This window comes from Trichoderma breve, chromosome 4, assembly GCF_028502605.1.
Source record: "Trichoderma breve strain T069 chromosome 4, whole genome shotgun sequence".
NCBI classification, from domain to species: Eukaryota; Fungi; Ascomycota; class Sordariomycetes; order Hypocreales; family Hypocreaceae; genus Trichoderma; species Trichoderma breve.
Genome location: NC_079235.1, coordinates 861,095 through 887,960, shown reverse-complemented (window position 1 = coordinate 887,960; position 26,866 = coordinate 861,095). Strand labels below are relative to the sequence as shown.

The 26,866-nt window shown below is 47.7% G+C and overlaps 8 protein-coding genes across 8 annotated transcripts; 4 read left to right on the top strand and 4 right to left on the bottom strand.

Moving 5' to 3' along the window:
• Positions 1 to 382: 382 nt before the first annotated feature.
• Positions 383 to 1,183, top strand: T069G_06577 (microsomal signal peptidase 25 kDa subunit (SPC25) domain-containing protein; the record flags this gene model as incomplete). The annotated part of the gene is made up of 3 exons (XM_056173787.1): positions 383 to 419; positions 494 to 777; positions 851 to 1,183. The coding sequence occupies 3 exons, from the start codon at positions 383 to 385 to the stop codon at positions 1,181 to 1,183; spliced, it is 654 nt and encodes a 217-aa protein (XP_056027366.1).
• A 1,260-nt stretch (positions 1,184 to 2,443) lies between these two features.
• T069G_06576 (uncharacterized protein) lies at positions 2,444 to 3,355 on the top strand (the record flags this gene model as incomplete). The annotated part of the gene is made up of 2 exons (XM_056173786.1): positions 2,444 to 2,513; positions 2,565 to 3,355. 2 exons carry the CDS (start codon positions 2,444 to 2,446, stop codon positions 3,353 to 3,355), a joined length of 861 nt encoding a protein of 286 aa, XP_056027365.1.
• Positions 3,356 to 5,348: 1,993 nt separating this feature from the next.
• Positions 5,349 to 7,413, top strand: T069G_06575 (AMP-binding enzyme domain-containing protein; the record flags this gene model as incomplete). Its single annotated transcript, XM_056173785.1, has 6 exons — positions 5,349 to 5,633; positions 5,696 to 5,953; positions 6,002 to 6,076; positions 6,137 to 6,385; positions 6,462 to 6,950; positions 7,015 to 7,413. 6 exons carry the CDS (start codon positions 5,349 to 5,351, stop codon positions 7,411 to 7,413), a joined length of 1,755 nt encoding a protein of 584 aa, XP_056027364.1.
• A 1,834-nt stretch (positions 7,414 to 9,247) lies between these two features.
• T069G_06574 (polyketide synthase dehydratase domain-containing protein) lies at positions 9,248 to 16,856 on the top strand (the record flags this gene model as incomplete). The annotated part of the gene is made up of 8 exons (XM_056173784.1): positions 9,248 to 9,759; positions 9,816 to 9,988; positions 10,034 to 10,329; positions 10,398 to 10,521; positions 10,584 to 10,696; positions 10,749 to 13,935; positions 13,987 to 15,929; positions 15,984 to 16,856. 8 exons carry the CDS (start codon positions 9,248 to 9,250, stop codon positions 16,854 to 16,856), a joined length of 7,221 nt encoding a protein of 2,406 aa, XP_056027363.1.
• Positions 16,857 to 18,438: 1,582 nt separating this feature from the next.
• On the bottom strand, positions 18,439 to 19,608 carry T069G_06573 (2OG-Fe dioxygenase domain-containing protein; the record flags this gene model as incomplete). Its single annotated transcript, XM_056173783.1, has 1 exon — positions 18,439 to 19,608. One exon carries the CDS (start codon positions 19,606 to 19,608, stop codon positions 18,439 to 18,441), a length of 1,170 nt encoding a protein of 389 aa, XP_056027362.1.
• Positions 19,609 to 21,997: 2,389 nt separating this feature from the next.
• On the bottom strand, positions 21,998 to 22,738 carry T069G_06572 (uncharacterized protein; the record flags this gene model as incomplete). The annotated part of the gene is made up of 1 exon (XM_056173782.1): positions 21,998 to 22,738. The coding sequence occupies one exon, from the start codon at positions 22,736 to 22,738 to the stop codon at positions 21,998 to 22,000; it is 741 nt and encodes a 246-aa protein (XP_056027361.1).
• A 611-nt stretch (positions 22,739 to 23,349) lies between these two features.
• T069G_06571 (haloacid dehalogenase-like hydrolase domain-containing protein) lies at positions 23,350 to 24,114 on the bottom strand (the record flags this gene model as incomplete). Its single annotated transcript, XM_056173781.1, has 1 exon — positions 23,350 to 24,114. One exon carries the CDS (start codon positions 24,112 to 24,114, stop codon positions 23,350 to 23,352), a length of 765 nt encoding a protein of 254 aa, XP_056027360.1.
• Positions 24,115 to 25,414: 1,300 nt separating this feature from the next.
• Positions 25,415 to 26,604, bottom strand: T069G_06570 (thioesterase domain-containing protein; the record flags this gene model as incomplete). The annotated part of the gene is made up of 3 exons (XM_056173780.1): positions 25,415 to 25,522; positions 25,587 to 26,185; positions 26,334 to 26,604. 3 exons carry the CDS (start codon positions 26,602 to 26,604, stop codon positions 25,415 to 25,417), a joined length of 978 nt encoding a protein of 325 aa, XP_056027359.1.
• Between the last annotated feature and the right edge of the window lie 262 nt (positions 26,605 to 26,866).

The following is a 26,866-nucleotide window of genomic DNA, read 5'->3' as shown; positions in this document are numbered from 1 at the left end:
GCGATGCAGTATTCAGTGTCGTGCGGCCTCGGCGGTGGGCAACGATGCTGCGATGGAGGGGGAGATTATGCGATCCATGAGCTCATTGAAGATGCTGAGGTGGAAGATGCATAGCAGCAGCTCTACTACGGAGTATCCTACCGCCGGCAGCCGGCAGCCCCACATTTCGGCGCAATGAGCTCTCTGCTGGCCAATTGAACTCGGCAGAACCCCACGATCTTAGTGCATATGTGTACTGTAGCAACTCAGTTTACTGGCAGCTTACAGCGAAGCATTGAAGTCAAACTACAGGCCACCTCTGCCATAACTTGAACCAACAACAGCAGCGTTCCGTTGTTTTGATCACATCTGGCGACTCAATCTCCAGGAATATAACGCAACCATGGCCGCGGAAAAGATTTCTCTATATAATCTCGCAGGTAAGTCGAGCTATTCTTGCTGCAGCTTGTCGCCACTGGTTCCATCACGCCTTGCTCTGACACCGTGGCTATAGATTTAAAGAACACGACCGACGATGCGATCCCCAACTACCTCAACTCCCTAAAATTCAAGCAGACACACTTCCTCAGCGATGTACGGCTAGGGCTCGGGTACAGCGCATTCCTCATTGCTGCTGCTTGTTTTGCGTGGGACTACAAGCTGGGCTTTGAGGATACCAAGTTCTACACAGCGATCGCAGTGGCCGTCTACACCGTTCTAAACGGTGTCTTGACATTCTGGATGATGTTTGTGGAAAAAGGTGTTATATACCAGGGAATCGCGCCATCTGGGGAAAAGGTACGCAACGGCAATGACCAATCCAGCGGCGACGGGGAGTGCAAGAGCAAGAGCTGACGAGAGAAACGTGCAGATCACAGTAGCCAGCGCAACGAAGAAGCTGGACCCTACATACAGACTCAGCATCACCGTCACAGACAAGTCTTCCAAGTCACGGATCATCGAGGTGGCCAAGCCATTTGCCTCCTTCTTCGACGAGAGCGGCTACTTTGTCGCTGCTCCCTTCCAGCAGATTCTCGCCACTGCGGTTCCTGTAGTCGGCAAGGCTGACCCCAAGCGCATAAAGTCGGAGTCTCAAGATATGTTGAATGCGAACCCGGAGCTTTTGGATGCGATCCTCGCTGCGAACAGCGGCTCAGCTACGGGGGCTGAAGCGGCGGAGGGTGGAAAGCGACGAAAGGCGTGAGCAACTGGATGGAGATATACCCGGGATGGGAGTTGGGGAGGGCAAAAATTTACTATGAAAAAATGAGGACACCAGCCCAAATCATATCTTGTAATCTATTCGCGACTGCCTCTAGTGTGACGAGGCCTGTCATGGGATGTTATGGCGTATAAGCGAACTGCATGAGGAGGGGAACGCAACAGGCAAGATTCAAAAAATAAAAGGCTGGAGCCATGGTTTAAATGGCCAGAAATAGACACAAAAGCTTGCAGATGGCTTGTTGATTTCTTTTGATGCTACAGACGATGCTCGAAACGTATATTTCCTGTTTACCTAGCTGCCTATTACCTCTCTATGCGTGGGTATACATCAAGTGGCCAATACCCACGACTATGCTGGATGGCGTGTCTGGGCAGAAACAAAGCTTAAATACCCAGTCATCGAACTATGAAGCCTTGACTGAACAAAAAAAAGCCCATCCTTTAGCATAGATGTGTAGCTGGGAGAGCGTAAGTATCATATAGAGGCACTTAAACCAGATGCGCCATGGCCAAATGGATGACATGGAACCAGTCAGTAGTCAGTAATTGTAATTCCGGACTAGGTATTTATGAACAATTTGTATCAATCGCAATAAACACATGTAATTCCTTTATAATCGTCCATGAAAAATGCATACATCTTCCTGGCAGCATACCATAAACTTTGCCGGTCCGGGCTATCGGTCCTCGGGCGGCGACAGTCCGATCTTCCATGGACCGAGAAAGAAAAGGATAAAAATCCGAGAGAGCATTTCAGTAACATGCTGACCATGAAACATTAATGACCCTTTTCTCCGTGTTTTTGTTGAAGTGATACAAAAACAGACGCCACGGGACACAAACATTGGCAATACTACAGCCTTGTCAGCAACGGCAACACCATAACCTTCAATTGTAAGATATTGTATCTTGAAGAATTCTACCCCGTAGGGCGACGCTTTAGCCTACCTTTTGCTGCTTGGATACCGCGTATTTAGCAGCTTCCAAGAGTGGATCGGGTGACATACAGCACTGTAGTATAGCTCCGGAGATGGCATCGAGATGCTAGTCGCAACAGGGATTTGTGAGGTGGGATCCAGGTAAGACAATGTGATGGACCTTTTCCTAAACGCCGTTTATCACCAAGCCCTTGTTCATCACAGCTCTTAATCACACTCTTCCGCTCGTTACATCCTCTGATTGATTTTTACTACTCAGTAAATCAATTGCGAAATCACAATTCGCCGTAAATCATCTCGCCATGACAACACCAGATCGAGTTGTTCCGATGCGCGTCATCGTCTGCGGCGTGCAACGGACAGGAACATTGAGTAAGTCCATCTCTTCCGGGTTCAGTCACACCTCTAACTCTTCTGCACAAGGCGTGAGGTTGGCTCTCAAACAGCTGGGCTTCAACGACTGCTATCACATGCAAAACCTCCTTGAGAACCCTGAGCAGGAATGCCCGCAATGGGTCCACCTCATCGAGGCCCGGTATGGTGGAAAAGGCACTGTCACCAGGGCCGACTTTGACAAGGTGCTGGGCAACTCACAAGCCTGCGTTGATGTTCCCGCGGCGCTCTTCGGCGTCGAGCTCGCGGCCCTGTACCCAGAAGCCAAAGTCATCATCTTGAATCGCGATCCGGAGTCGTGGTACTACAGCACCTTAGAGTCCGTCATCTTGGCGGCGCAACCAGCGTCGCCGTGGACCAAGCTGCAGATGCTCTTCTGCTTCGTCTTTGACCCGGCATCGCGCGCGTTTGCCCGCTTCGGCATGGCCATGTCTGGGCTCGCCTTTCGGTACCATCACCGGACGGAAAAGGACAAGGCCATTGCCTGGTACACCGGCATGTACAAGCGCTATCGCGATGAGATTCCCGAGGCGCGCCGCTTTGAGTACAAGGTACAGGATGGCTGGGGCCCGCTATGCGAGTATCTCGAGGTTCCCGTGCCGAAGGTCAAGGATGAACAGACGGGAGAGGAAGTGGAGGCGCCGTTCCCCCATGCCAATGACCGCGAGACGTTCCAGAAGAACACGCTGAAGAGTAGGGCGAGGGCATTGAGGCGGGCACGGGATAATATGCTCGTGGGAGCTGGCAAGATGGCGGTTATCGCGGCTGTGGGCTATGCTGGATATGCTGTGTGGAAGACACGCCTTGGAGGGAGGGTTTGAAGAGTGTTCCAGATATGATGATTCTTGCAGTATATAGTAATTTTTGGAGTATATGATGATTCTTGTGGTATATGCAGTGGTGACCTTATACGTGCATGGTTGCACAGCATAGAGCGCATGTAGCCTCTTCCTTTCATTTGCTTCTGCCATGCATTGATTGGTTGATTCATATACATGTTCATCTATACATGTCCTCAGCTCATCCACGCAAAGACATTTGCGATGCCAAATCCAAGCCGCGAATAAATCCCATCCAAAAGAAATGCATAATAATAACCCTGGCCCATACAAAACATTCCGATTCAATCCCGTATCACACCCAAGTGTTCTAAAGCCGAAGGCTCCCCAAAAGCGCCAAATCCCGGACGCTCTCGTAGAACAAACTTGGCCCAGATCCTTGTCCTTTATTCCCCCACATCGTCGTCACTGACATCATCGTCTGCTTAAACCCACTTCTCAATATCATGGCACATGTACGTGTATGTATGTACGCCCGAAGACACCACAAAGGAAACAATCCTCTCCATCGGGACATTGTAATTGAACCCGATTTCGCAATCATCGCATTGTGCCCAAGAATCCGGATCCCGAGTGGCAGGGCCGGGAGTTGCTCAATCGTCGTGATGCGGAATCATTGCTGCTTCTTCGTTCGAGATAAGCTTCCCTCTCGGGGCTGCTGCTCAATCCTTCATGATGCTGTTGCTCTTGTTGTTGATGGTGATGATGATGTTTCTTCTGTTCAAAAACATAACCCTTGGGTGGATTCTGCGTATATGACGAAGGCTCGCCCATCTTCAGTGACTGGTCCATCTTTGTGTAGGTGGTGATGTTCAAGACGTGATAGTAAAGATTGGGATGATCAACGTAGCATCAAGAATGGCCAATCTTCACCTTTTCAACGAGGAATCTAAAGCTCTAGATTCCGTCAATGCCCAATCCAGCCGTCCGATATATATATACTTTTCCCCCGCATCTTGGAATGCCGAACAATCCACAGTTTGATCAGCGCCACCATCCAGTAGTCGCCCGCCATCCTCGCCCTCTTGACCCCAAGCGCGGTCGCACCAGGTGCGGTAGAGGTAAGATTTGCCGTTGGCAGCGGGTTGGTGCGTCTGACAATTGGCTGGGTCCCCGCATCTTTGGGGATTGTTCAAACTTGGACGAATGGGGGCGCTAGAGGAGAACAATATGTATTGGGCGCGAGGTTGGAGGAGGACTAGTTTTTTACCCGTCTATGGTGTTGGGCAGTGTTCTGGAGTAGTTCGATGGTGTGCCCAAGAACAATTGCGGCATATTTTCTTTTGGTTCAATTCGTAAATTGCCGAAGTAGGGCAGGATGCCATCGGATATAGTCATGAGTGCCCAGATCCGTCTCTTCTGATAGGATTCTGGATTCTCTTCAACGGACATGTCATTTTGCAGATGGTACGACTTCCAATTATAAGCAGCCCCAGGAGGGTTACTCGTGGAAGATCGCCATGATGTGGTATGCCTGTCGTCTTTAGGCTATATGAAGTTCGGAAATATCCAGCTTCATAGAATTAACATCGCAATAGTCTTCCAAGGCTTCTCGCAAAGGGAGGTCTATCGTTCGCCATTTTCTGGATAATTCGTCGTGCTATCGTCTAACTACACAGTCAGAACATGTTCTTATTGTAGGTAGCAATGATTTACGTTTACTTGTCGCTTTTGCTGTTTCGTTTCACATAATGACCTGTATGTAGCAGGGAGAGACTTGAGACATTAGACTCCCTAGATACAGATTCCGTAATATGTCTTAAATACTATGGGCTTCTTCATTTCTTACTGGCACACTCGTATGTAGTAAACTTGACGAGGGAGGCTGTATCTATGCCATCCTCCTAAGTCTAATTTATCAGTCTAGGACCTGTATATGTATACTCGTACTCGCATCTTCCAAATACGGCGGATCACCATCCTAGTGGATACTGCTTGACAAGATAGATACGCATTTTGGCTTATTGCTTTCACCATGCCGTTTACTACTCCGCCCTACATCCACAAATTGCCTTTCGACCCTCCGGACTCAATACCTATCCATGAATTCCTATTTAATGATGGAGACAAGTACGGCCGGTATCCGATTGCAGATTCTCGCCCACCTTTTACTTGCGGCATCACCGGAAAGTCGTATTCCGCTGTCGAGGTGAAGAATCGTATAGAATGGCTTTCAGCTGCACTTGCATCAGAGTTGGGATTCGAAGTCAATGGTAGGAGCGAGTTTGATAAGGTCATAGCGTTATTCAGCGTCAACACGGTATGCATCAGCAATTTCTTGTCCAACGGTTACTCAACTAAACGCATCCACACGTCGTATAGATAGACACGATGACTATCTCGTGGGCTGCTCATCGCTTCTCAGGAGTATCATCACCTATAAGCCCTTCGTATTCCGCTACCGAACTTGCAAAACAGCTCAAGGCAGTTAAATGCAAGGCTCTGTTTACATGTGCGACGCTGCTCCCTACGGCTCTTGAAGCGGCATCTGCGGCGAATATCCCCAAGACGCATGTATATCTGCTGGAAATTCCAGAGAAAGCACTAAAAGGTGCCATCATCCCGACTGATATCAAGTCGGTCGACCAGTTGATTGCTGAGGGAAAGAAGCTGGCTCCGTTGCCGCAGCTAAAGTGGGAGCAGGGTCAAGGTGCCAGCCAAACTGCATTCTTATGCTCCTCCAGCGGAACATCTGGATTACCAGTGAGCTTGCACTCGATTGCTTGACAGTTTAAATCATGTTAGTTGACAGATGTATCTTAGAAAAATGTCAAGATCTCGCACAGAAATGTCATCGCCAATACGCTACAGATGAGCACATACGAATCCAACTACAAGAGCGGAAAGCCAGAGTCACTCTTAGCTGTACTTCCCATGAGCCACAGCTACGCTTTAATCGTTACTGGACACTCTGGTGTATATCGTGGCTACAATGCAGTCGTACTGCCGGGATTTGATCTTGTTGACGTCTTAGAGGCAGTACAGAAGCATTCCATAGAGACACTCTGGATGGTAAAATGCCCCCGCATGCATTTACTCTGAGTTTTATAAACCACAAATAATCTGATACTAACGTACTGGCTGCTAGGTGCCTCCCATGATAGTTGCTCTGATTAAGAACTCTGCCATCACCGCGAGATATAACCTCGAACATGTCAAGACAACTGTAGTTGGCGCCTCCAATCTCACAAAAGAGGTCAATGAACAGTTTGCTCGCTTTTCCCCCAATTGTCAGCTCATACAAGGATATGGACTCACTGAGACTTCAGTTGTTGTATCTATGCAAAACAAGGCAGACGTTATGTTTGGTTCCTGTGGCCATATTTTCCCTGGCTATGAGGGTCGACTGATAAGCCGAGATGGCGAAGAGGTGACAGAGCTAGATACTCCTGGAGAACTTCTTTTGCGGTCGCCATCAGTGATGCTAGGGTACCTTGATAATAAGAAAGCAACAAAGGAAACATTTACAAGCGATGGGTGGTTACGAACAGGCGATCTGATGGAATTTCGCAAGAGTGATGATGGGTACGAGCATCTTTTCATTGTTGATCGAGTCAAGGAGATGATCAAGGTTAGGGTATGTATAGATCAATATTCTTCTACATATACGGGATCTTGTATGCCCACTAACACTCATCAAGGGACTACAGATTTCTCCAACAGAAGTTGAAGCTCTCTTGTTGCGTCACCCTTGCATCGCGGACGTTTGCGTCGTCCCAATTTCGGACGATTCCGCGGGCGAACTGCCACTCGCTTTCATCGTGCGATCACCCGCCGGCAAGAAGGAAGATGAGCGCTTGCTTAAGCAAAGGATCCACACCTTTGTTAATAGCGAGCTATCCGAGTATAAGCGCCTAGCTGGAGGAATCGAGTTTCTTGAAGCACTTCCTAAATCAGCCAGTGGTAAGACAAAACGAGGTGAGATGAAGGAGCGGGCAAAGAAAATATTTGAGACAGGTAGAGCAAAGGCCTTGCCAAAGGTGCTACAAGTTTATGTGTACGAATCCTCTGATGACGAAGACAGCGAGGATGATGAATGATTTTGCGGTTCACGGAACAAAGTAGTATGAGGGCTCATAAAGAGGCGAAGGCAGCGATGTTCGACGCAAGATTGATCATTGTATCTACCATCTCCATCTCGCGAATCAAAGGGTAGCCGCGATTTATCGTACGATTATGAAACATGACGTACGGAGTCATGAAATGCCAGCCACGACTTGATTGCATGCGTTTTCTCTTTCTGATGTCACGTAGCAGAATTTCATGTAGCAGGATGCCATTTAGCAAGATGTTACGTAGCAAGACAGTTGAGGCTTGGTCTAGACCATTTACCGAGTGACTTGTCATATAATACGTAGGCCATGTATATCATATGAGAGGCTCGGATCTCGATGCCATTGTGATAAGACCAATCAAATTGCAAGTAGAACGGCATTCATCGGCTGCTTTTCTTTACAGAACTTCGATATGATGATATTTAAATCTTTATAGACGTCATCATAGAGTTCAATATCGTAACGCCCTTGGTATGGCGGCGAAACTGCTACGCGCAAGTTTAACACTCTATCAAACAACGCTTCCAAGACAGTTTCATCCTACAAAGAAAGTGGGTTCTCCAATGAATCTATACACAGTCTTCAAAAATACAGGCTCAGCAGTATATACTCACTTGTAATGTGGTATCACAGGATTCATCTTCAAATTCCGTGAGTCTTGCGTAAGGATCAGTTGACTACTGTGTACAATGCATCGGCGTAGCAGCCCGTTGCCCCTTGCTTCATACATCTATCCGAGCCACAGTCCATCATCCAATGATCTCAGCCACGACGTCTCAGAGCGCAGTAGGGGACTTTATAAAGCACTATGTATGGATAGAGAAGCATTGTGGCGTTGAGAGCACATTTTCCCTGTATACTCTCTTAGACATGATAATGGAATGCTACGTGTGCCATTCGCAATCTGCATTACGGAATACTGGTAGCAGACTTCTGACGAGGCTGCCCCTCTTTCTTTCCAGGACTTCTGCCACATGTAAATTGAGAGGTCATGAGGCCAGATATTTTCTGGTCAAGAGTCAAGAGGGGGTCATGTGGAAACTAGAGCCTCAATAGCTCATATGCAAATGAACTAGGCATAATTTAATCCATTAAGAGCAGGTTGAAGGGGCACACTTAAAATTTACCCCCCCTCTGACTACATATTTACAGCTAATGAGCATGACATTGTTAATTTAGAAAGACTGTTGGACTATATATATGGTGCCATTTATTGAGGGACGAGAAGACTAGTTGCTATACAAAATAGAGGAGATTATACTAACCAGGGATGGATGAGACATGAGCACAGCTTGTCTTGGAACATTGGCCAGTCAATGCTCAAACTATCAGAGTAGCCTAACCAACTACTTTGCTAGAAAAGTTACATGTCATCTCAGAGAATTTATCACCAACAAAAAAGTGAACTGGAGAGTCGCAACCATGCCACTTCCGCCGGTGCATTCCTTGCAGGCATTGTTCAGATTTCGTACTCCGCGTCCCTTCTCTCGGCATAGGACGGCAGAATACCCCGTATATATGTACAATTACTTTTAGTCTGGTCGGAGGGATGTCCAGTTTTCACAGAAGGTTTCATTCTAGTTTTCTCCATAGTTGTAATTTTCATGCTGATTGACAATTACATACTCTCAACAATATTTATATAATATTTTCTGTTTTACGGCTTCAAGAAAGAGTTTGTCTCAAGATCGGCTGATGCTTTAAAGGCGAAATAGCGAACAAGAGGGGATATGATGATATGGCAAGTCCCAAAGGAATTCAGCAGCGACAGCAGGCTTCAAACTCGAACATCACAGGCAGCCATGTCAAGATGCCAGCAATGGAGCCATTGGTCGGCGCACCACCAGCAATTGCTATTGTGGGAATAGGGTTGAAACTTCCAGGTGGAATCACAACAACTGACGAATACTGGGATCTTCTCATAAATAAAAAGAATACACGACGACAGGTCCCTGAGAATCGATATGGAGCACACGCCTTCGAGAGTAAGCTGGGAACGCCTGGTACGTTGAAAAGCACATACGGACACTATTTGGACCGCGATCTGGAGAAATGGGACGCGTCGTTTTTTTCTATGAGCAAAGCGGAAGTCGAGAAGCTTGATCCGCAGCACAGACTGCTGCTGGAAGTGATTTGGGAATGCATGGAGAACGGGGGGCAAAAGAATTGGCGCGGCCGCAACATTGGCTGCTACGTTGGCGTCTTTGGTGAAGACTGGCTGGACCTGTATGCCAAAGACCCTCAGCATCTAGGCACGCACCGAATCTTGACCGGGGGAGATTTTGCACTATCCAACCGCGCGTCTTATGAGTATGATTTGAGGGGTCCCAGGTATGTTGTGATGTGTTTCTTCCATTGTCCAGTTTTAATGGTTGACAAATCAACAGCATGACTATTCGTACTGCGTGTTCATCTTCACTTGTTGCACTCCACGAGGCTTGTCAAGCCATATATACCGGCGAGTGTGAATCTGCAGTTGTTGCTGGAGCCAGTCTGTTCCTATCGCCTACTATGGCCATCGCCTTATCCGAGCAAGGAGTTCTCTCACCAACGGGCTCATGTAAGACGTTTGACGCCAAAGCCGACGGATATGCTCGGGGTGAAGCAATCAATGCAATTTTCATTAAGAAGTTGGAGGATGCGATCCGCGACGGCGATCCGATCCGAGGTGTCGTTCGAGCGACAGCCACGAACTTTGACGGCAAAACTATCGGCATTACAAATCCCAATCAAGAGGCGCATGTAGCTCTCATGCGTCGTGCTTATAACGTGGCCAAGATCTCAAATATTAGCGATACAGCTTTCGTCGAATGTCATGGAACAGGCACATCGGTCGGCGATCCGATGGAAACAGGAGCAGTTGGCCAAGTCTTTGGCGATCATGGTATATACATCGGATCGGTCAGTTGTTGCTTCAGATACGAACCAGTTCCACCTGACAAGAGACAAACTAACGATATGTCTTTCAGGTGAAACCAAACATTGGCCACGGAGAGGGCGCATCTGGTTTGAGCAGCTTGATCAAGGCTGTCCTGTCTCTGGAACATGAGACAATCCCACCACAGATCAACTTCTCTGAGCCTAGTCCCAAAAGTGAGGCAATATCCCAACATACACCCTATTAATGATTGATGAGAAGCTGACAATCGAGAAAGTAAAATGGGATAAATACCATTTCAAGGTCCCAACAAAGCCAACTCCATGGCCAAAGGACCGCTTGAAGCGTGTATCAGTGAACTGCTTTGGCGTGGGAGGTGCTAACGCTCATGTACGTAGCTTGAGTTTATCATGTTGAAAGGTATTCGCTAACAGCCAAATAGGTTATTGTGGATTCAGCCAGGCCATACGTCTCACAAGAAGAAAAAGTTTCCTCCAAGAGCCCTCAGTTACTAGTCGTTTCCGCTCATCAGGCCAATTCATTGAAGCAAAGAGCATCAGAGTTATTTAATTATGCTGAACGACATCCAGACCGAGTGCCAGATCTCGCATATACCCTAGGAACGAGAAGAGAAGACTTAAGCCAGCGAGCTTTCGCTATTTATGATGGTGTAAACCCTCCTGAACTTTCCCCCATCATCAAACACAAGGACCCTCCTCAAGTAAATTTTGTCTTTACCGGACAAGGGGCCCAATGGGCAGGAATGGGTGCCGACCTTCTTGAACAATATACCCCCTTTCAAGATGATATACGGAAAATGGATGCTGCTCTCAAGAGCCTCTCTCATCCTCCTCAATGGACAATAGAGGGAGAGCTCAAGCGAACTCAAGGAGAAAGCAAAATCCAACAGCCCGAATTCTCACAGCCAATCTGCACCGCTCTTCAAATCGGTATTGTCAATCTCCTTAAAGGATGGGGCGTCAACCCTGCGGCTGTGGTCGGGCATTCCAGCGGCGAGATGGGTGCTGCCTATGCAGCCGGTGCTCTTACTCTCGAAGCAGCCATTATAATCGCTTACTATCGCGGGCAAGTGACGCAGCATCATGGACGAATCGGTGCAATGGCGGCTGTTGGTCTCGGCCGCGAAGATGTGACACCCTATCTCCAGGACGGCATTGTGGTGGCATGTGAGAACAGCCCCAAGAGTGTGACTTTGTCGGGAGACGTGAACCCGTTAGATGAGGTGATTTCCCGTATCAAGAAAGACATACCCGACTGTTTTGCTCGTAAGCTGAGAGTCGAGAGAGCTTACCATTCGGATCATATGCGTGAGATTGGCGATAGATACGAGAAGCTACTCGATGGCCTCGTTATAGATGCGAAGCCCATCGTACCCTTCTTCTCCAGCGTCACCAAAAGGCAGATCAAGAGAGCTGGACAGCTGGGACCATCTTACTGGAGACAGAATCTAGAAAACCCAGTCTTGTTTTCGCCAGCAGTACAGCTTATGATGCACTCTGCTGTTAGAGATACAGTCTATCTTGAAATAGGTCCACATGCTGCTCTCTCTGGCCCGCTCCGAGATATATTCAAATCTGTCCAGATGTCCAGTGTATCGATTTACATTCCGACACTCATTAGAAACGAAAATGGGCCCAAGTCGATGCTCAGCTCTCTCGGGCGTCTATATCAAGAGGCTGTTCCTGTTAACATTGCAGCCACAACAACAGGCCGCACCGTTTTGACAGATCTTCCCAACTATGCTTGGCAACATGATACTACGTACTGGTATGAGAGTCGAGTCTCAAGAGAATGGCGCCTTCGCAGATTCCCTCCTCATGAACTCATTGGAAACCACATTCTCGAATCTGACGACTTGGAGCCTTCTTGGAGAAACATGTTTCGTTTGGATAATGTGCCCTGGGCTAGAGATCATAAGATCCAAGATGATATTGTCTTGCCCGCTGCTGCTTATATCGCAATGGCTATTGAGGCTGTAAGACAGCTCAACGGTGGCGACGAAACAGATGCATCTCTAAGACAGGTGGAGATTCAAAATGCCTTGGTATTAAAGGAACAACAAGCACACGAAATTATAACGCATCTCCGTCCAGTTCGGCTCACTTCAAAGCTCAACTCTGTCTGGTACGAGTTTTCCATTTCATCTTTCAACGGCACTTCCTGGACCAAGCACTGTACTGGAAAGGTCCGAGCAGGAAAAGAAATCAGTGCCGGCTCCGAAGATGTTAGTGAACAGCCGCGCCAAGTTTCCACTACAGGATGGTATCGCGCTATGAAAAAAGTTGGACTGAATTACGGCCCCGATTTCCAGGGCTTATCCAACATTTCAGCTCACCCGGGGCGAAATACTGCTACTGCTACTATTAGGAAACGCGATCCAACAATGGGCCCCTATTATCCTTTGCACCCCAGTATTATTGATCTTGTACTACAAGCCTTTACCGTAGCGATTGCTGACGGGTTAACTCGCAAACTCAAACAACTTTGCGTGCCGACCTATATCGATGAGCTATGCATCAGCAATGGCCAGCCAGAAATGCGCCTCGGGACGGCTGCGGTATCAAGCGCAACGGGAGCAATTCGCTGCTCTGCCACCATCATGGCCGACAATAAAGTGATCTTGAGTCTAAGAAATGGAGAGTTTAGTCCCCTGGAGAGTGGCGATACGGATGAAGCTTGTCCGCTACCAGCTGCTCACTTACACTGGAAACCCCACGTCGATTTCATTGCTCCAAATAACCTCGTACAGTCAGTCCGCTCACCTCCAGGCGAAGTGGCAAAGGTTGAAAAGTTGGCTCTTTTATATCAGTTGGATGTACTTCGACGAATCGAGCGCCTCTCAACTTCTGCCCACCTGGCACATTTTCACAAATGGCTCACTAAGCAACGGACAAAGGCTCTCAATGGAAATTACGAGAATGTCCCGGATTGCGCACGTCTCGCTCGTCTTAGTTCAAAAAAGGTGAACACAGAAATCGACACTACGAAGAAACTCCTCCTCCACACTGGCTGTGCCAAAATTTCTCTGCTTCTTAGTCGACTAGCTGCAGCAGCTGAGGCAATCTTCAAGGGCGTAGAGAACGCCGATAACATACTCAAACAAGATGGACATTTTAGTGACCTGTGCAGTTTCATCAGTGGAAAGAGTGATTTCTCACTGTTACTCAGCTCTTTGGCTCATATCAATCCAACAATGAGGATCTTGGAGCTTGGGTCTGGTTCCACTAATACCACTGCTGCGACTGTGAAACCGCTCGTTAACTCGGCCGGTGAGCGCAGTTATAGCAAATACGTCTACACAGCCCGAAACGAAGAAACTATTCAGCTTGCAAGTAAGGAACTAGATGGGTATGACAATATCGAGTACAAGATCTTGGACATCTCCAAAGATCCTAAATCGCAAGACTTTGACCTTTCTTCATTCGATCTCATCATTGCCAACAGAACGCTTCATTTGACCCCGCATGTTCAAGATACCCTTCAGAATATTCATAAACTCATCAAACCGAACGGTCGATTACTTATCCAAGAGTTGTCACCAAGTGCGAACTTTTATAAATTCATCATGGGCCTCACTCCCGAGTGGTGGAGAGATATAGAAGATGATCGCAAGGACGAGCGCCTGCATGAGACACACCAGTGGCATGACCTTCTTATAGATGCTGGATTCTCAGGTAGCGAAGGTCTGATTATGGACGATGATCACATTACAGCGAATATTCTCACTACTGTGGCTTCTCCTATTCGCGAGCCTGGAAAAGTCACTCTTCTTGGACATTCACAATTTCAGGATCACATAAATGATCTTTCCAAGTTACTGGGTGAGATGGGCTATGAAGTTGAATTCCGTACTCTTTCACAGGAGCCTGATCCAGAGGCAGATGTCATCTCTCTTTTAGACCTTCACGACACAATGTTCTTTGAGATGACTGAAGATACTTTTACCTCATGGCAGAACTATCTTGGCAAATTTCCTGCTGAAAGAGGGTTATTATGGGTTACCGGACACGCCCAAGTCGGATCACAAGATTCTCGGTACGCAACCTCCATTGGCGCAACTCGAAATATTAGATCCGAGCTTTCGCTAGACTTTGCCACGTTAGAGATTGATTTGGCGAATTTCGATCCGGAAAGCATTTTACATGTTTTCCACAAGTTCTGTACTAGAGTCAAAGATGATGAGTTTGATCCTGATTGGGAGTATGCAATTGTCAATGGAAGGGTCATGATACCGCGATATCAGTGGATAGATATCGCAGAACATGCTGGAGAGACACCTTGTACAGAACCTGAGTCTCCCAAAAAGCTCGAACTTGCGCGCATGGGCCAACTACAAACGCTTCAGTGGGTTGAAGACGAGACAAAACTGGTTCAAGACAGTCAAGTCGAGATTGAGCCTCGTGCTGTTGGTATGAACTTTAAAGACGTTCTTGTTGCCATGGGCATTGTTGAAGGTTACAAACCTGGTCTTGGGATCGAGTGTTCTGGTATCGTCCGCAAAGTCGGCAATAATGTTCAAGGCCTCTCACCTGGAGATCGAGTAATGACCATTGGTCACGGATGCTTTACAACAAGCTTCATCTCAGAGGCAAGTCTTGTGGTCAAAATTCCCGACAGCCTCAGCTTTGAGGATGCTGCTACAGTTCCATGTGTTTATGCCACTGCAATCCATGCACTCATCAACTTGGGCGGATTGTGTAAGGGCATGTCAGTTCTCGTCCATTCTGCCTGTGGTGGTGTCGGTATTGCCGCACTCAACATCTGTAAAATGATGGGTGCCGTTATATACGCCACTGTCGGCAATCCTGTGAAGGTGCAGTATCTGATTGAGAACTTTGGGATTCCTCGCGAGCACATCTTTAACTCTCGTGATGTCTCATTCTACGGAGACCTCATGGCCATTACTAATGGCCAAGGCGCTGATTTAGTGCTCAACTCGTTATCAGGAGAGTTGTTGCACACTTCATGGAAATGTGTTGCTCCGTTTGGGAAGATGCTTGAAATTGGAAAACGGGACTTCATCGGCCGAGGGCAGCTTGGGATGGAAGTATTCGAGTCCAACCGCTCATTTCATGGCATTGACATGTCGCAAATGGCTGTTGAAAGGCCAGACATGTGTAAAAAGATGCTACAACAATTCAACAGGTACTATGAGGAGGGTGCTATCAAGCCTATCGCACCTGTTAAGCACTTTGAGGCTGGGGATATCGTTGAGGCTTTCCGATACATGCAAAAGGGCCAACACATTGGCAAGATTGTCGTATCTATGCCATCAGACCCATCGAAGCTCCGATCAGCAGCAAAACCTCAAGCTGTAAAGTTCAAATCTGACAGAACCTACCTGTTAGTAGGAGGACTTGGCGGCTTAGGCAAATCTGTCTCCAACTGGATGGTAGAAAACGGCGCACATAATATAATGTATTTGTCGCGATCCGCTGGAGATTCTGAACAAGATAAGAGGTTTATCAAAGAGATCGAATCACAAGGGTGTGCGGTTCAGGTCATTAAAGGGAGCGTTACAAGTCTGCAAGATGTTTACCGAGCGGTGGAACAGGCGACAATGCCAATCGCAGGAGTTTTCTTGATGACTATGGTTCTGAGGGTAAATTCACATACTTTTTGCAAGTTGAATCAATGCTAACAAGAGTATAAATAGGACCGTGGTATTCTACAGCTCTCTCACGATGACTGGTTTACGGCTGCCAGACCCAAAGTTGACGGCGCCATTAATCTCCATCAAGCTTTGGAACACTGTGATTTGGATTTCTTCACTTTATTCAGCTCCATATCCTATGTTGTAGGCCAGGTAGGCCAAGCAAACTATTCAGCAGCCAATGCTTACTTGACGGCGTTCACTCAATTCCGTCACCAGCAAGGTTTGCCTGCGGGTGTGGTGAATGTAGGTGTTGTGGACGACATTGGATATGTGGTTGAAAACCCGGCTCTCCTGGAGCAATTCCGCGCCCTAAACTTCTATACAACGGGCGAAACCGAACTCCTCGATGCCCTCACGTATACCATGTCTCATCAACACCCAACAGCATCCTCTTCAGACGACGGCTTCTTTAACCCAGCGGAGCTCACTATCGGCCTCAAGAGCACGAAATCATTGTCCGATCCTAATAACCGCTCCATTTGGAAACGCGACCGACGCATGGCCCAAGCACATCTCCAAGATGCCGGTGCAACTTCCGGTGCTTCAACCGGATCCGAGGATTTTGGTCAGTTCATGAAGAGCGTCAACGCCAGTCCTTCGCTGCTTGATACACCGAGCAACCTCGATTTTCTGACAGCTCAGATTGGCACGTGTATTTACAACCTCATGTCACGAGATGTCAAGGACTTGGACCTTAGCCTGAATTTGACCCAGCTTGGTGTTGATTCGCTTGTTGCCATCGAGATTCGTAATTGGTGGCGCCGTACGCTTGGAGTCAACGTCAGCGTGCTTGAGTTTATGGATGCTGGAAGCATAGAAAACTTGGGCAAATTAGCTGCCAAGGGCATAAAGGAAGCCCACAGAGCCGCATAGATATCACATGGCATTGACGAATTACTGTACCATCCATCAGGTTGCTCCTCAACCCCGCCCTTCCTTCGTCTTGCTTATGATGTTAATCTGTTTCCTCGGCAAATTCCCAATGAAGTTTGAGGTGGACTTTGCCTAAAGGATGTACATGTTGAACACGCCAGCTACCTGATTTCGGTGTCTTCTACCTCAGTTAGTCATATGATCTCGACCCTGCACGCCATCTTTTATGTCAATTACCGCAACATTTTGTTGTCCTTCGTTAGTATGTACTTCTCTTAATATTTGATATGTATAGTTTTAGTCTGGTTAGCCCGTGGTTGTGCTAGTTTCATAAAGTCGACATTTTCCCTGCATTGCTTTGTTGTCTTTACGATGTAATACAATCACAGGTCAGGGCCGAAACAAGCGGTGAAGCCATTAATATAACCTTCATATTCTCCTGCATCCTTCATATTATACCACATTAATTGAGTGGCTAAATAGTATGCTGAAGTAGCACCTCCTTGCAGCAGGCGCCTGGCCGAATGACGTTGGGTAGGACCCTGGCCTTGCCTATGAGAGTTGGGGGTGAGGGGAGGGGAAGATGTAAGGGAGGGAAAACATTGTACATATGTATCCGCCATGTATGAAGATATCGTAACTATGTAAGTAGAGGAGCCGTCATGCTTGTAGACATTATAAGGCATTGCTTGCATATGGTGGCTGCAGAACTCGTGTACTTTCGAAGCTTGAACACATCATGCATTAATTAACACAAGTATAGGGACTCGCCAAGACAAAACACAACCAGGGGATTTCTTTCATCCAGAGGGGCCTGATTGACCTTATCTAATCATTCAGGGTTTTTGCGATGCCCCCGTTGAGCTGCCTCATGGTGACCCTCTGCCCTAATTTTCTTCTTCTAGAAATTGTTAAGGGAAGATTTTAGAAGTGTTAACAGACATCAAGCATTTTATACTTTTGTTTTTTGCTACATGAATTAGTGCTGTTGTGATCATTAACCCCTAAAATAATACCATCTATGAATGCACTTCATTGTAATTACCAATCTTGGGTATCACCCTGTCCATTGTAAGTGTAAGCTATGAGAATCATAGGCACATGTATACCGTTTCAAATGTAACGGAAAGGACGGCAAAAAGATTCGAACAGTCCATATGTATCACCAAAATCCGGAAACATATATAAAGTTCGTCAAACCAAGAATGCGTGTCGCAAAAGCCCAGACAGAAAAGAACGTAGCTCTGTATACTTCCATGAGAAACAATCTAGCTCATGAGCCAATAACAATAGAGAAGATGGAACAAAGGTAAAAGTTTCCTAAGAAGCAATTAAAAGAACAACCTTTTCACCCTTCACTTTGCATCTCTCGTCTCCCTTTATACAATAAATAAGGGGCAATAAGATGCCTTACACATGAAGAAAATGGTGTCAGCTTATCATGCAGTCCTCACCACCCCAGATGATCCACCAAATGCACCTAACGCAATTGAACCGCATCCAAATGTCCGAGATCACCCCCGCTAGTTCATCTCATGTGTGAGCAAAAAACTCTAAATATTCATTCAGTATAGCGAGTTTTTTAGTTGGCACCAGGCAAGTAAAGAGGAATCTCCATAGGCAGATCCTTGTGAGGGTTGAGTGAGTCGATGCCGCCAGACACGTGGGTTCGCTCCACAGGCTTGCGAGTGAAGAAGACAAGCATATCCCGATGCGCCTCTTTGTTCTTATCGACTGGAAAAACTGGTGACAAGCTGTGCTTACGCTCATGATCAACAACCATGAGTGTATCGAGGAACCTCTTGTGCTGGACTCGACCAACCAAGTGGATGGGCTGGATCTGTTCCAGGGGGATGCCAGTCTTCTCTTCCATGTCGTGCATGAATGTGGCAGCACTGTTGTCTGACATGTTGTAGCTTCCCAAAAAGGTGGTCATGGTGTGATCAACACCATCAGAGTGCACACCCTCGAGCGCAGGCTCTCCCAGAATATGGGGAGTGGTAACAGTGCGGAGGCTGAAGAGGGTGCACACCCACTTGTTAATTCCGTACTCTAGCTTAGGGCGATGAGCAACCTCTATGCCATGGATGATCATGGCCTTGAAGACGAACAGTGCCTGGAAGATTGAGTTGAGCTGCAAGTCATTTTCAACCTCGTCAAATCGGCGGATAGCACCAGAGTCGTAACGGTTGAAGTCCTCCTCGACGGTCAGGCAAAAGGGCTGGAACTCTAGGCGGCGAATAGAGTGTGTATCAAAGTCGAGACAGAAGCGGCTGTTGCGCGTCAGGCGGAAGGGCAGGGTAGGGTCGTGGTACAGCCTGTCTGAGACAGTCTTCATGCCGGGGATGTCAGACTCCTTGGCGCCGAGTCCGAGCATAAGTTCGATCATCTCCTCAGACTCGACGAAGATGGCACGATCACGCAGGTACTTTTCGCGAAGCTTCATGATCTTGCCGATGGTTTCGTAGAACTTGGGTTTGTACGCTTGATCTCTGACGTTAAGCTGTGTGTAGCCCTCTACCTGGGGTGTTGGCTGCGAAATCTGCTGCTGCTGTTGAACCTGTTGAGCCATATAAGGGGGAGGGGGCGGGCCGTTGCTCAGTGGCGTCTGGGTGGCGATAGCCTCTACAGCCTTGGCCTTGCTAGACTCGTGAAACAAACGTTGGCTGCCCCGGTTGGTGATGAGAGGTGTAGAACGAAGCAGGGGTGCAGAAGCACGGACTGCACGTTGGGCGGACCTGAATGAAGACATGATGTTGATGAAGTCAAGATGATATATAAGATTTAGAAGAGTTTGCGTTCTTTTTATTGCAAAACAAGAAAATCTTCAATTTTGTTTTCAAAAAAAAAAAAAAAAAAAATTCTTTAATGATCAGGAGTCAGTTCAGGAGTGGCTCAGGATAGCCCCCTATCAGGAGTTTGTAAGAGTAGCTCAGGATAGCTCTCTGTCAGGAGTTAATAAGAGTAGCTCAGGATAGCTCTCTGTAACAAAAGAAATTCAGGATTTGAGTTTGTATGGCTCAGGATAGCCCTCAATAAAAGACTTGCTTCTGCTGTCAAACTTTCCAAGAAAACGAAAACGAAAACTTAGAGTAAAACTCCCTGTGCAAGATAACGAAATCAGGAAGAAAATCTGGATAAAAGGGTTCCAGGTGTAAATTGCTTGTGTGATCCAAGGTACTGATGGTAGTCAAGGGAAGGTGGGAAACGGCGCCTTCTTATTCTCGAAAGGGGTGTCTAGAGTCAATGGACATTGAGACACAAAAAACGTCTTGTGGTGGAGAGGAAAAGGGAGGGAAGGGGAGGAGGTGCGGATCAACCAACAGGCTCCCAAGCGCTGTGATGCTCGATTGGGGTCCTTTGACGCAGTTCTACACAGAGTAGCATTGCACCATTCTTGTTGCAAACTACGTCGATGAGAAACAAGGCAAATCAGTTGCCGCCTTTTCTCCCTCAGCCCGTCTTGAGACACACTAGCGTTGTACTCTGATGTCAGCCAGTACAAGCCAGGATGGGAGGAGTCGTTGCCTACGCGAGGCCACACAAGTTCTTAGTATACCACGATGAAGCTTACTATGAGTACAAGGTAGGGGTATAGACTAGACATGTTTAGTTTGGCCGCTTGACTCCTTACCGACGGTTCTCGGAACGATACCTGAACATCCGGCACGTCTACTTGTCAATAGATGGCACTAATAGACGCAATATTATGATCTTCGAGCCGAGGTCTTTGACAGCATGTAAGACATCCTCGACTACATTAGAGCCCTGCTATACCAGTTCTCTTCATCATAGATGTTGATACATGTTAGCCTAAGCCGATACAGCAGGACATGCTCCATACGGGTATCAGTATCGGAAGTATGAAGCACAATCCGTGCTGGATAATACATATATGATGAATTCGAGCACAAGCGAATGAGGTGGATGTAAATACATGAACTTCACATGCTGCATGGTCTCCGCCTCGATATAGCGTTAGTTGGCGCGAGGGGGCTGCGTCAACGACCAACCAATGAACCGCCCGGTGTTGTCTTAGATGGTGGACGAGCAGCCGGTGAGTGTTACAAGCGGCTGGACACATCAGCCCTGTGCCGTGCCGTACCAAACGGGGACATACGGGGCTGAAGCCGCTCCCCTACATGTACTCCCAGCGGGCTATTTATTACTGTGATGGCTGAGTCTAACCATAGAGGCACACGCAGAAGAATCCCGATTTGGAAAAAGGGACACGGGAACTATGAACGGTTCTTTGCGTGTTACACGGCCTCCCATGTGAGTGGGGATTGTATCTAGTCAGTTCGTGATGGCCTCGTCGGGGAGAGAAAAGGCCCGAGAGGATGAACGAGAAGCGTGTCATGACCCTCTTGCAGCACTTACAGATGCCAACCCAATCAATATACATGTACATCATAGTCTGTGTGAGACTTGATACGTCAACATGGCATTCTAGCTAGGCGGAATGAGAGATGCAACTCCGACGCAATACGTTGGAGCCGAAGCGAAGCGATTCGAGGTGAGCGATCGAAAGACATATATTACTTTACTTTTATTAAGCCATGTGATGTACCCGTGCGGATGCATTCCACATCCCCAGGCGGCACGGGATTAATTGATGCCTAGGAGGAATTAACTAAATGAATTTTGATTCTTGGCTTCTGACTTGCCACGTAGTATGTTATATTGACTTGGATTTTGTTCCTGAAACGCTTGTGGCGTCCTTGGTGGGATGTCTGGCATTAGTGTATGTATTTACGTTTATACATGACATGACATTACTGATTGTGAGTGGTAAAGGCGGGAGCATATCAAAGATTAGATTGACTTCAAATAGATCAGATAAAGTGGTACAAATATTTACGAAATGAACCTCTTCCTTCTGACACGCGTGGCCCAATCGAAAGTCACCACTCCCTGTGTCTAAATAGTCGAGTTTTTGCCTTACAAGAAGTGTGGTTTACAGCCCCGGACACAGCCGTCCAAAAGCGTATAAACGGAGTTTTTAATTACTACATGCTTATATTACAAGCCCTCTACAGGCATCCCACATAATGTAATAGGCCCAAACCACGCCGGTATCCGACCTCGTCTCCAGCACGAATTCGTCCCGTGCCTCATCCCTCGCCTACGTATTCCACCTATTACACCATTACCACCTGCATGTATCTCTGCCATACTCTCACAAACGTAATGACCGCCATGACGGCCCACGCCTCCCCCAGCTCACCGGTCGCTCCACTATTGATGAACTCGAACTTGGCAGCCTTTTTGCTCAGGCCCGTCGCATCCGCCCAGACGGCCAGAATCTCTCCGTCCGTGTTCTCATACGTCGATACGTCTCCATCATCCTTCTCATCATCCGAGTCTGCATATGCATCTGCATAGCTCTCCACAACTCGCCTGAGCTTCCATCCACGGACCCATTCATGCAAGTCCTTGACCTCTTTCCCGCCGGTGCCCACCCACTCGAACCGCTCGACACGTCGCGTTGTCTTCTCCCCCTCTCTCTGGGGCACGGGCACGGTAAAGGAATACAAGTCCACGAAGCGCTTCGTCCGGCGGGACATTTTCTCCTCAATGACTTCCTGGCCGGACCCGAGAGGGGGCAGCGTGACGACATTGCCCATGGCCGTCTTGCCAGAGTTGCGCACTGCTGCGAGCGGGGGATGATCCAGGGTAGGGCCGTTGTACATGATGAGGTCCCCCCACCAACCTTGTGGCAGGTTGAACATGTAGAGCGGCTGAGAGCCGTGGTCGAGGGATAGCTTGAGTTTCTTCCATGAGGGGTCGTAGTTGAGCTCCAATGTTTTTGGGAATTTCACACCCTCCAGAGAGGCTTTGTGGATTTTCTGGTGAGCTTCTCTTGATTCGGCACCGCCCATCTTGACAAGGGTAAAATATAGGATGGATATGGCTTGTTTTTGTAGAGGTGCCAGTATAGTTCAAAGGCAAACAATGAGATGAGAGTAGAAGATTTCAATGATGAATATATCTATTAAACTACCTCCAGAGCACCAGCTTTATATCCCAAATCCGGTTCCCTGTTCATCTCCCGAAATCCTCTGAACATCCTCTTTTCAGCCTTGGCCCCTCAGAGTTGCCAAATGCAGTAATACCCAGCGCTGGTGAGGCGTTGAGCGCCACATGGCAGCTATTGCGGAAGGATCACAGCACAGCCACACTCAGGAGCCAATGGTGATGTAATTGAACAATTGAGATGGAAAATGTTGGCCATGATTCTCGCGTGAATTGCGTTAAATCGCGTATCATCTAAATATAGCCTCGAGTTCCACGACGGTGATGATATAGACGATAAGAATCGAACCTAATTAACACCTCATTATACTCGACTAGGACACAGCAGAGAATACCGTTGCAGCACTGTTTATATTGAGCACAGAGCACAGGACTCCAGCGTCCATGATATAGCGATGGATGGAAGAAATAACTCTATTTTATGCATACACCTGTCTCTTCTATATAGGTAGCCACTCTACGCATTCTTTGCGGCGGCGTCAACCGCATCAGCCATCTCCTTCATGTTTGTAAACTTCCATGAATAAGACACCTTGTCGGCATACGCCTCCGGATCTCCGCCCATGACGCTCTCAACCTCCTCGCCTCGCTCAATCCAAACACTCGTCAGTCCAATCTGCGCTGCCGGCACATGGTCATGATGCAAGCTCTGCGCCGTGTGTAAGATATCCCCCTTCTCAACGCCCAGGTCCTTCTCACAATGCTCAATGAGATACCGGAAGTTATTCAAGTCTGGCTTGTATGACCCAATCTCTTGAGCTGTGTAAATGGCATCAAAAGGGAAGCCCTGGAACTGCTTCTCCAACGTGCGCTTGAATGAGTCGAGGTCTACATTGGACAAAATCACAAGCTTGAAGTGCTTATGCAGCCGCTTCAGGGCTTCCAGAGTGTCAGGATAGATGGCCCAGTCGCCGACACCGAATCCAAACCTTGACTTTGCCTCCTCGTCAGCCGAGACACCCAGCTCAGCTGCGAGATTACCATATGCGGCGGCCAGTACGGCGTGATATAGGTAGGTTGGGTTGGCTGTTTGGACGAGTCCCTCGTGTCGGACCAAGGCTTTGAGTAAGCCGAGACGATTGTTCTTGAGGGGATGTGAGTCGGCGAGTTGTTGATTCAGAGGTTGGAGATTGTTGTAGATGCCAGACTCCCAGTCCACGAGAGTGCCGTAGCAGTCAAAGGTGAGGGCCTTGAAAGAAGTGATTGGTCGTCTCGTCGCCATCTTTGCCACAGCTGCTTCTGCTTGTTAATTGCTTGCCTCGTTTTCAATCTTGCCGTTTCTGGTACCTGGATCTCTTGATTTATGTCAGGTTAGAATTGAGGTTCTGGAGAATCTATAATTACAAAGGACGGCTCAAAGTTGAAGCTTCATGCACTGCCAAAGCTCTGCCGCCCCGCCCTGTCCACGGCTACATATCGCTATTACTGCGCCGATGGCGGGGTTGGTTGATGCGGGGCATTTTTCATATGACGCTCTCATGTCCTTCTCCAGACTCGCTCGTGTTTATTTCCTTCATGTTTCATCGCCTGTAACGCGCACCTATGTCTTTATCACGTTGCCTAACTGGGAAATGGGATATTATTCACATAGATTGCTAAAATCACACAAAACAGTCATCATTACAAGAATTATTCTCGTTTCTCCAGACCAATATCCTTTACTGGTGAAATCAATTCTCATGTGTTCAAGCATTAATTACTTCCATGAGAATAGTTAGCTACAGGTGGTCTGCCCTCCTGTAGCAGCAGGCCGTGGTACCTCTTCTCTCCAAGATAACGACAATGACCAAATTGTATTACTACACTGAGGAAGAACCATCTTACGTACCAGCGGAGATGGTGCATAAGACCCTGACTGGGGCTGGAGTGGCAGCACCACATCATGAGACATTGATCCTGCATACGTGTACTCATTTGATCCGCTCCATGGGTCGTATGCGAAAAAGCCGCTTATTGTCGGGAGAAGTAAACGGCCAGGGGGATCTAATTTGTCCATCCGTGATCAGATTATATTGTGCTGCATGCAACGACTGCTATACCCCGTGCCTAGCCGCCTTTGAGTCCTGTCTCGCTACGTCAGTTGTACCATTAAGACACTCCTCCCGAAGCGCGCTTGGTTACTCTCTTTGAGCTGAGAATGGCAGAGGGCTGAAAGACCACAAGAATTGATCATTTCAAAAGCTTGGATGTGATGATGATAAGTGTATAGATCGAAGAGCTCCACGCCCCTCAATCTTTGGAGCAACTGTCCACGCTACCTCGAAACTACCAAATCTCGTTTGTGGCAGTTATGGTATCTGATGGATAACAAGAAAATACAGGCACACATAGTAGTATTTCATCTTCATTTGTCTATTCAATCTACTCCATTTTCTATGGCCCGTCCTATCTATTGCTTCCTGTAAATATCACTTGTTCCATTACCGGTTTCCCAGGTATACCTCTCCTTAAAGATGCCCTGTAAGACGCAAATCAATCTCAATGTCACGCTCCGAGCAAGCACCGCATGGTCAATACTCGTTTTAAAAGTAATCCAGCTTTGGCTTACCACCGAAGGACGGGTTTGTAGTATTTCCAATGCTGTCCAGAATCTCCAGTGACAGATTCAACTGTGCAGTAATGTCTTTTATCTGCTTGTGTAGTTAGTGAACTATGCTCAAGGTATTCATTTCAGCTTGATGTCGAGCTTCATACCTGCGAGTCATTATCCCTATCAAACATCTCATAGTGGTTTGAATTCACATCAAGTACCGCCTTGATGAAATCTGGAGTGTTGCCTGCCCAACCCAGTGTACGATCATCACGATACTTGTCTATTATGAACGGTTCTGTTCTGCCTTCTGGGAGTGGCATAGATTGAGTTGCTCGTATCAGAACTGTGGGTGGTGGTGTTATTGGTGTCCTTTCGGATTGCGACTCTTCTGATGGCTTATGCTCTGGCACTTCGATCGGCGACCATGTTCCCTGAAAAGGCTTATACAGAACTTTGCCGGGGGCCACCGAGTATCGTCTTCCGCCAACACCAAAGAAAACGGGCTTCCCATTGCATGCAGGTCCGTCCCACTTGGGCACCTCCCAGTTGTCAAGCATCTCGTCGCAGCGATCGAAGCACTTTTGGACGGGCGCTGGAATGCCTTCGAGGACGGGATCGTCGGTAAGGCCTTCAACCTGGCTGTAGGGGATATGATACGGCGAGTCCATCATGACGATACCCAAAACTTTGATCGTAGCCTCGGGGTCTTCAGCCAAGAAGCGCGCGACGGCTAGGGACAGATATCCACCGAGGGACCAGCCTGCGAATAGAATAACATAAAGATGTCAGTATTGCGGACATCGGAATTACATATTACGATGCACACTGAGGACAATCATCTCCAGCAGAAATTCCACCGGATGATGCGTACTAGTATGGCATGGCTTGCGCCTCCACTCTACACATACCGCCTAGCAAGATGTTCCCTTTGATGCCCGCGTCTTTCATGTTTTGGATGTACAAGAGCGCCATCTCATCCATGCCGCCCTCAAAGGCGCCTCCATCGAAGAAATGAGGGTTGTGAATTGCCCATACTTCGCGATACAAGCTTCCTAGCATAAAATATCCAAACGTCGTGCCGCCTCCATCGTGTATCAAGACCAATGGAGGGGGCGGATTCACCCGTTTGTAGACGGGAGTAACCTGGACTTTTGTGGGATTGGGGCCGTCTTCGTACATTATAAAAAGATGTAATCTTCGTCAACTGTCTTGTTAGAGGTTAGAGAAGATTACAAGATGCCTCAACACAAAGCAAACGATGCACTTGCTTGAGAAACAGAAATGGCATCAATTCATCTCTCCCCGATCGCGGCCTGATGAGTCGAGCTTCCTTCGTGTCTTACGTCCCACAGGCTTGGCTGTGTTCGGTCGAAAGCTAATCCACCCCGACAATATGGCCTTTCTCTACTAATGAGCAATCCTTGTCCTGCCTATCTGACTG